The sequence below is a fragment of the Cynocephalus volans genome, chromosome 10 (genome assembly GCF_027409185.1).
Source record: "Cynocephalus volans isolate mCynVol1 chromosome 10, mCynVol1.pri, whole genome shotgun sequence".
NCBI classification, from domain to species: Eukaryota; Metazoa; Chordata; class Mammalia; order Dermoptera; family Cynocephalidae; genus Cynocephalus; species Cynocephalus volans.
The window spans coordinates 15,209,779-15,219,566 of NC_084469.1; the positions used below are offsets into that span (position 1 = coordinate 15,209,779).

The 9,788-nt window shown below is 48.0% G+C and overlaps 1 protein-coding gene across 1 annotated transcript; it reads right to left on the reverse strand.

Moving 5' to 3' along the window:
* Positions 1 to 2,172: 2,172 nt before the first annotated feature.
* On the reverse strand, positions 2,173 to 2,622 carry CCDC182 (coiled-coil domain containing 182). The gene has a single exon (XM_063109767.1). It carries the CDS (start codon positions 2,620 to 2,622, stop codon positions 2,173 to 2,175), a length of 450 nt encoding a protein of 149 aa, XP_062965837.1.
* Between the last annotated feature and the right edge of the window lie 7,166 nt (positions 2,623 to 9,788).

Genomic DNA, 9,788 nt, shown 5'->3' on the forward strand with positions numbered 1-9,788 from the left:
CATGCCTCGCCAATTTCAGTTCACTCTATTTTGTTCACTCAGTGTGTTTATCATACATCCGTAAGGCTTCCAAAAATACTACATAGTAGTTAAGAGCACAGACTCTAAAGTTAGACACTCCTAGATTCAACTCTACTATTTACCAGCTTTGTGACCTTGGGCAAGTTACTTACCTGCTCTGAGCTTTGATTTCCTCAGAATCTTAAAGTGAAGTTTATAATAGAACGTATTTTCATGGTGCCTGGAATACATCATGTTCTTGATAACTGTAAGCTATTATATTAGTAATATTAGTATTGCTAGTGTACCCATTATTATTATTTCAGCTAAACCTTCTAAAGTAGAAACTGCCTAAAATTAGAGGAGAGATACAGCCCTTGAGAGTACATGGTTGACAGATGGTGCTATGGTTTGAATGTTTGTCCCCTCCAAAACTCATGTGGAAATTTAATCCCTAATGTGGCAGTATTGAGAGGAAGGGCCTTTAAGAGATGACTGGGTCATAAGGGCTCTGCCCTCAGGAATGGATTAATTCATTCATGGATTAATGGATTAATGGGTTAATAGATGAATGGGTTATCACAGGAGTGGGACTGGTGGCTTTATAAGAAGAAGAGAGACCTGAGTGAGGATGCTCAGCCCTCAGCCTGTGATGCCTTTCACCACATTATGGCACAGCACAAGGTCCTCACCAGAAGCCAACCAGATGTGGCCCCTTGACCTTGGACTTCCCAGTCTCCAAAACTGTAAGAAATAAATTTCATTTCCTTATAAATAAACCAATTTTAGGTGTTCTATTACAAGCAACAGAAAACAGACTAAGACAGATGGATATTGTAATTAACCATGGGTCACGGGGTCCTTTTGTGAAGTTCACCTTGGGGGTTCCAGATGTTCAGATCTTGCTTGGAAAAATTCTATGAAAGAAACAGGAGAGAGGATGAGGCTGTAATAGACAGAGGGTATGGAACAGGCTGTAATAGTCAGGAGCAATCCTGAGCTGGAAAGACAGACCCAACTCTGCTTAGGCACTGGCTCTGGTCTCCAGGCACCTAACTTCTTCTGTTTAGAGGAGAAACCCTGCTGCCTGGGAACATTTAGGGGGAACCAGAGAGAGGATATGTGAATCGATGAAACAGAAGGCTAATTGGAAATAAAAGGTACAGTGACAGCTAATGAACCCCCAAATCACCTATGTGACAACCTCAACCCTCCAGAAGGACAGGACCATGAACAGCCTGCTGTGGTTCTAAAACTGGGGAGGTGGGGATTTGGGGGGGCAGCAAGATGATGAATGAGCACAGGTGATCTACACTTGAACCACAGTCTTGCACTTACTAGTGTGGAGACCTTGAGCACAGGACTTACCTTCCTGCAGCCAGTCCCCCACCCCCACCCCCTGTACCATGGGAAAACATTGCTCACCTCCAAAGGTGCTTAGGGAGTAGGTGTGCATGGCCTGATGAAGGGAATGGGCACCATAACAACATTTTTGCTCCATGGGTCAAACATGGAAACCAGTTTCACCACATTCTCGTCCCATCATCAGTGCTCTAGAGCTCAGAGAGTTCCAACCATCAGAGTCCTTAATAAGCTTTGTCAATCTGATTGGCCAGTCTACGGACTAGATGGAAACAGAGGTGGGCAAAGGCAGCAAAGAAAAGTGAGAGATGGCAGTCTAACAGTGAGAGCAGACAGAAAAGCCCAACAGGTGAGGATAAGAAGTACAAAAGCAGAGGAACCTGGGGCCGTTTTAGTGCATGGGCAAATGACGCACCCCTCTAAGTGGGCCATGCATTCAGTGACAAATCCTGAGAGTCTTGAGTCATTAAAAGAAAGGCAAATCAGTTCAACACAACCAGCTTAAAATGTACAAAAAAAAAAAATGTTATACATTTGAGCAATATCACCATCACAAACAGGAAAACAGTTCAAGGTGAAAGTTACAGGTGTCTGTCTTAGTATTGTGGGATGCCTCCATCCTTGATGCTGGACAAATGGAACTTCAGCCCCAAAATATTGAAGTCTTGTCACCTCTCAGCAAGGTGTTATTTAGGTAGAGGAAAAGCAACAGAAATGGGGACAAGGAAGCAAGTGGGTGGGGACTTAGGGTTTGTCCTTCCATTTCAAAAATTCTTCTACTTGGGAACTGGCCAGTGCAGCCCAGGAGGCTCAGTCTACCTGGCTCTTCTTGGCGACGCGGCTCCGGCCCAGCAGCAGGTACTCCAGCCACTTGCAGTGCTCCCGGAGCTGCTTCTCGCGTGGCAGCAGGAAGGTGAGGACCTTGTTGCGCACGATGCCCCGGTCCTCCTCCTCCCTCAGCCGCTGCTTCACGCGGGCCGCCTGCTCCTCTTGCTGCGCCAGGGCTCCATTCAGCTCGCAGAAGGCGTCCTCCAGGAAACGGATGGCCTTTAGCGCCTCCTTCTTAAAGTCCTCCAGCTCCCGCTGCACCCCGGCCACCTTCTGCTGCAGGATCTCCAACTCGGCCGGCGGTGGGAGGCAGGAGGGCCACGACTGGGAGAGGGACAAGTCTCCAGACTGGAGGCCGCTCTCCACCATTTTCTTTCCTTGTAAGGTATTCACCTTCATGAGAATGGACCCAGTCTGATAGAGGGGTTCCATCGTCTCTCTTCCTGGTTGGACAAAGAAGGGAACCAGGAGACCAGCCAGGTCAGTGAATTCTTTCAACTAGAGACACACTCATTTGGAGTGGAGAAACCTACACATTGTGACGTCAGCACCCTTTCAGCCAACCAGGAGGAAAGCCACAATCCATTCATTTGCATACTGTAGCCTCCTTGGCTGCTCACCTAGAGCTGTGTCTGCTCATGTACCCAAGTTGTCCTTCTGAGATGTGGATTCTTATCAACTCAGCACCCTTCCAGAACCAGAGTGGAGCTCTCCTTTAACCTGGGGGACAAACAAGTCCCAGAGCAGGGAGTAGTACACGGGCCAAGCAAGTCAGGCCAGGCCAGGCTCACTGGCTGCAAAGACTGGGCGGTCTCCCACCCTAGCAAGGGGCCTGGATGGCCTCAGAAAGGTCTTTGGGCTTCAGTACCTCACCAGTAAAATAAGGGCATTGTAAGAGATAATGCTTAATCCCACTTCTCACTCTGAAATGATAAAAGAGTAATTTCTGATTCCAATCCATACTCTAAAATGAAGCCAGCATTCTAGATAATCTTAGGAGTTGTGAGAAATGTACTTAGGCCCACAGGAGTGGCTGATTCAGTATGTGCAGGGTAAAAATGGGTCACTCATATCTATTCAGCAAATACTCACTGAGTGCTCACTATGTACTAAGACCAGGGAACAAGTTTGAGCAAGAATGCATGGTCCCCCAGCACATCTTAATATTTACAAATATGAGAAAAAACACATAGAAGGGTGAATCTTGCACCTTTTACCTGACTATTCTAACAAAGGAAAATATTTCTGTCTAGTCTACATTTGGTTTAGTCAAGAACAAACCTCCATCTTGAAGACCTCAATTTCTTGCCCAGACCTCTTTCTTGTGCTCCAAATCTAAACGTCTCCTCTGAAAGGAGGCTTATATTCAATCCATCCAAAGCTGAATTGCTTATCTCTTCACCCAAACTCGTTCCTTCCGGTGTTTCTGTGGGATTAGTGACACCAGCCACGGGGCAGCACCCACTGTAGTATTCACGAGAAATCTGGTATTATGGTAGGAATGTTTGTCCCCTCCCAAACTCATGTTGAAATTTAATTGCCATTGTAACAGTATTAAGAGGTGGGGTCTTAAGAAGTGATTGGACCATGAGGGCTCTGCCCTCATGAATTGATTAATGTCATTATCTCAAAACAGGGTTCCTTATAAAAGGATGAGTTCAGTCCCCTTTTGTCTCTCTCTCACCCTCTCTTGCCCTTCAGCCATATGATGCCTTCTACAGCAAGAAGGCCCTTGCCAAGTGTCAGCATCCTGATCTTGGACTTCCCAGCCTCCAAGACTATAAGGAAATAAATTTCTGTAGGGCTATTAATTCAGTGTGTGTAGCTCTCTGGGGGAAAAAATAAATAAAGTTCTGATTTATAGCTATTGCCATTTTCTATGGTGTAAATACTCCCACCATAGCCAATTTCAACCTACTAACATGATGTCACTGAGAAAAGATACACAAAATCAACTCTCTGGAGCCTGTGTGAGCCAACTCTAGCACTGCAGGGCCTGTGATGAAGGCAGCTGCCTTCTCTGAGATGCAGATTGATCTATAGGGTGCCTTGCAGTAGGCATCAGGGAGGACATTTTCTGAAAGGTTCATGACTAAACTAAGGGTAAAAAAAAAAAATTTTTTTTTTTTTTTCCTGCTGGCCAGTACAGGAATTAAACCCTGGATGTTGGTGTTATTAGCACCACGATCTAACCAAATGAGCTATCTGGACAGCCCCAAGGTGAAATTTTGAATTGTAAGATGGAAAAAGCAACTTCAATAATTGAGACAGAATGCTTAGTGAAAAGGGCACTGTTCTAGGAGTCAGAAGATCTAGAGTCTGGAATTGCTGTGTGACCCCCAGGCCAATCACCTTTCCTCTCTGAGACTATTCCCTCCTCTGTAATGTTAGAAGGTGGGAGATGGCTTCTCTAAGGTCTCTGATATTCAAAGAATGCACACAGTCCTTTGGTTAAATCTTTCCTGGAGCACTTGCTGCCTTCTACCTCTTTTTGTGACTTAGGACCTTGTCCTTTCAGGTCCTGATGTCACAGCAAACTTCATGAGGACAGAGAGTATGTGCTTCTCACCCCATGTACCTTCATGTCCTGCCTGGTGCCCTGCACGTAATGGCACTCAGATGACTAGATGAGATAGAATTTATTTTTGTAGGTGACTCTCAAATCCCAGGCACCCCTGGCTTTCCCGCTGACATGATGACACCTACTGGTCTTAGTGGAAACAGCAACCTCTACCTAAGAGCCAGATGGGGACTGGGAGATGATGTAAACAACGTGTGATGTTGTAGCATGTTTAATTAAGGGGCTTGTGTGTGTCAGGCTCATAGTAGGTTCTCAATAAATATATCTTCAATTAGTGAAAGGGAGAATGTGTCTCTGTCTTCCAGTGTCTGTCATTCTCTGAGTGTTGTTCTGTTTCTGCCCCTCTCTCTCTCTCTCTCTCTCTCTCTCTCTCTCTCTGTATGTATGTCTCTGTGTGTGTGTGTGTCTCTTTGTGTGTGTGTGTGTGTCTCTCTCTCTCTCTCTCTCTGATTCTCTGCCTCCTTGTCTCTGTCTCCCACAGGGAATGGGGGAAGTCACAACCAGAGCTGTGAAAGAAAAGTAGCAAAAGTCAAAACGAAAAGCAATTTCTCAATTTCCCTGGTGTTTTTTAATGAGGTCTCAGTTTGCTCCTCAGAACCAGAGGGGGGGACAGTATTTCCACAGGAGCACAGCAGAGGCTGACAGCATGTGAGCGCTGGCAGCAGAAGGGCCCAGGCATGGTGGCCTCCCAAGCCTTCAGGGCAAGATTCTCAGGAGGACAACTCAATGTGTGCATTCTGAATATTCTTCAAGAAGTTCCAAAGTTGAGGACTGTTCCTTCCTCACAAATTTTCCCTCCATATATTCTAGGAAAGCCAGAAGCCAATCCATTTGGCCCCTTCAATGTGTCAAGAGAGAGGAATTCTGACATCTCCTGGCAAGGCGCCTCTGGGCCTTGAACCCCCCTCTCAGAAGAGCTTCCCTGTCCCTGGTCTATTTCAGTGGTTCTCAGACTCCCCTGTCTCAGGATGATGGGGGACGGGAGGGGCGTGTCAACCCTGCAGAGATCCAGGTCCCTCCCTCTGAGAATCAGAGTTGGCCTGAATGGGATGGGACTCAGTAGTGGGCATGCTTTCATAGTTCCCTGGGTTGGGACCACTGGGTCTGAGCATCATTCCTGGGGGACCCAGCCCATGACTTGCCGATGGGAACCACATGGTTTCCCAGCCCCTTGTTATGTGCCTTCACCTCTGCTAGTGAAATAAACCTTGATCCTTTTTAGGATCAGGAAAAGAGACATGACACAGATGTACTCCTTTATGAAACTTTTTTAAAGTGAGGAGAACCCTCAGAAGCTAGGAGCACCTCACATCCTGTTAGTTAGGGTCGCATTCCCAGGACAGTTCTGACCCAATCACCGTCTGGGGGTGACACAGCCGCAGTTGACTCAGGCCAATTATGGTTCCCTTCCTGGGCTAGTGCTGGGTCAGGCATCCCCAGAGCATAGGCCTCCCAATACCAGGACCAAATGGGGGTTCTGCTCTCAAGCAAGACGAAGGGAGGATGGGCAACCAACTATGTCTTCCACAAAGAGTAGTTATGATTCAGTGAAAGGACCATGCTTAATCCCCCCAAAAGAGCGACTAATGTCAGCTTTCGGGCAGAGCAGTGAAAGTCGACTAGGAGTCCCTTAAAACTGGTCTATCTCTCCCCATCCCCAAGAAAAAAAAAATTGTGAAAAAACAAACAAACCAGAATTCAGAGTAGTCTGTCACAAACCCCAAAGAGTGTGCGTCTGGACATTTGTAAAGGAGAGAGGACAGCTGTTGGCCCTATTCAGCCACTCTTTTCCTGGAATCCTCTGGTCCTGTGCCTCCCATGGCGGCTGCACTGGCTGGGGAGAGGACGCTGTTACACACCCAGCATCTTCCCAGATGGGCCCATAAAAGGTCTTCCAGACAGCCTTGCACCTATCCACCTATCCATCCATCCAGCCTTCCACCTATCCACCTATCCATCCATCCAGCCTTCCATCTATCCACCTATCCATCCATCCAGCCTTCCATCTATCCACCTATCCATCCATCCAGCCTTCCATCTATCCACCTATCCATCCATCCGAACTTCCACCTATTCACCTATCCATCCATCTGAACTTCCATCTATCCACCTATCGATCCATCCAGCCTTCCATCTATCCACCTATCCATCCATCCAGCCTTCCATCTATCCACCTATCCATCCATCCAACCTTCCACCTATTCACCTATCCATCCATCCAGACTTCCATCTATCCACCTATCAATCCATCCAGCCTTCCATCTATCCACCTATCCATCCATCCAGCCTTCTACCTATTCACCTATCAGTCCATCCAGCCTTCCATCTATCCACCTATCCATCCATCCAGCCTTCCACCTATTCACCTATCCATCCATCCAGCCTTCCATCTATCCACCTATCCATCCATCCAGCCTTCCATCTATCCACCTATCCATCCATCCAGCCTTCCATCTATCCACCTATCCATCCATCCAGCCTTCCATCTATCCACCTATCCATCCATCCAAACTTCCACCTATTCACCTATCCATCCATCCAAACTTCCACCTATCCACCTATCCATCCATCCAAACTTCCACCTATTCACCTATCCATCCATCCAAACTTCCATCTATCCACCTATCCATCCATCCAATCATTTATCAGTTCAGTGACCTCCACTGAGTACCTACCCTATGTACACTGAGCTTGGCAACAAGGATTCAAGAGAGAGAACAAGAGAAGGCTTCTGCTCTCAAGCAGCTGGCATTTCAATGGAAAGAGACAGTGAAGTACACAATCAACAAACAAGATAATTTGGGCTGATGTTAAGTCGGAGAAGGAAATGAGCAGGGGAAAGTGATAGAAAGCCTGTTGGGGTGGGGTGTGGGCTCACAGAGGGCCTTTATGAGGTGAGGACATTAACAGAAAGGATAAAAAGACCTGGGGATAACGTTCGAGAAGAAACAGCAAGTGGAAAGGCCTGCGGCAGGAATGGGCTGGAGGTACCTGGAGGAGCCCGTGTGGCTGGAGGAGCAGGAGGAGGAGGTGGGGAGGAGGGGCACAGGACTGGGGGCAGGCAGGGGATGGCATCCCCAGTGCCGGGTGAGGGCTACCCAGGGCTGCTCCAGCAGTGCATGATTCCCACCTCTGCAGCTGCTATTCCAGTCTGGGGAATGGGGACAAGGCTGGACGTGGGGTGAGGACTAGGATCAAGAACAAAACTCAGTGCTGTTCATCATGATTAATTAACCCATCTCCAGAGCCCCAAGGCACAGTGCTAAAAATACTTGCTTCCCTCTGAGATGCGGCAGCTGCCACCCAGCAACTTTTACCCATGCCATTTGTCATAATTTGACACTGCTAGGGACTGTCCACAGGGCTATGTGTCTGCAAGAATAGGACTCATCCCCAGCCCACCAGCCAGCTGGTCCTCGGAACCCAACCACAGCGTTTTCCTACCTCCACTCTTCTTCCTCTCAGCCCCACCTTAGCCAACCTTGGATGTGCCTGCCACCTGCCTGCCACCTGCCTACTGCCTGCTACCTGCCCACTGCCTGCTGGGATCGCCTCTCCACCTGGAACCTGAGAGGACCCACCTCCAGAGGTGGGAGCCAAAACATTCTCCAGAGCAGGGATGCGTCTTCGGATACCATGTTTCACACCACTGCGACCCTGCAACTCGGATTAGAGCCATCTATCAGAGGCCCTGCCAGCCCAGGGCAGCATTTTAATTAAAATATGTAAAACATCCTGATGGGAGTGGATCTGAAGACGTAGGAGCGGGCTGGAGCTGGCCCTTCTCCAGCCTGGGAGGCTAGGACTGCGCCAGGAGGGCCCTGTGAAGCAGGCTGAGGAGTGGTGATGTCTGACATGCACCATCCACCCCGTCCACGGGGCACAGAGCTTAGCCAGGGCAGGAACGTCTGCGTGAAAAAGAACCACGCCAAATCCATGGACCAGCACGGTGATCCCAAGAGCATGCTGGGAAGGGCTTGGCATCACCCCAACTGCTAGTCTTGGGAGGTGCAATATTCTATCCCCTCTCTCAACACTAATTTTCTTAAATGACCAATGTGAAGCTTATATCTGGACATGTATAACTCTTTAGCAAAGCCATTTCCATTTCCACACTAATAAGCTCCTGAAGTTTACCTGTATAGACTTTCTATATTGCTTTCTATGTTGGGAAAAAGAGTGGTAGAGGCTGCACTGAATAGGGCAGGGATGAGCACACTTTTTTTGCCACAAAGCTTTTGTGCAAAACCAGAAAAAAATTATTTCCAGACCAAATTTTTCAATTCGACTTTTTTTTTGAACCAAGAAATGCAATATTTGCAAATTATTTTAAGCATCCTTTAATTTTTTCCCCCATCATTGAAGGAATTCATGATCTTTACTGAAATGTCAGAACCTGCACAAGTATCATGCCCTACAGTCTGACTCTGGAGTTCAGGCCTGCAACACACTTTCTGTGCAATGATGTAGATGGTGGGTATTGTTGAGGGATTTGAGGCTAGGAAAGTAAATTGGACCCTGAGTCCAGCCCAAGAACAGGGACAGAAAAAAAAAAAACCCATCAAGAGTTCCTGGTTCTGGGGAGCAAGGGATCGGGGTACTGTTTGGAAGCAAATCTCTGGGGGAGAATAGACAAGGTTGCAGGAGGGGGTGGTGGGTACCAGCTGCTGCATGAGTGGCTGATTCTCCTTCCCAGTCCCAGCCCTTCTGAGGAGAGCAGGGGAGTGGGGAGGGTACCCAGTGGCTCTAAAATAACCCTGCATAACCCCGCATAAGTGAAGATCAGCTACCACTCCCACCAGCCCACACCCCGCCAACCAGGGACAACCTCCTCAGGGCAGAGCCAGAGCCACTGTCTGCATGTCAGGGTGTCAGGCTGAATTACCTGAGCTTAAAAACCAAATCCCCTCCTTCCTGGGTTACTTAACTGTCTGCCTGGTGAGGCCGGGAGATTACTGGTGACAGACACCAGGGCCTGCCTGACAGCTCCAGACAGAGAAGCTTTGATCACCTGGAA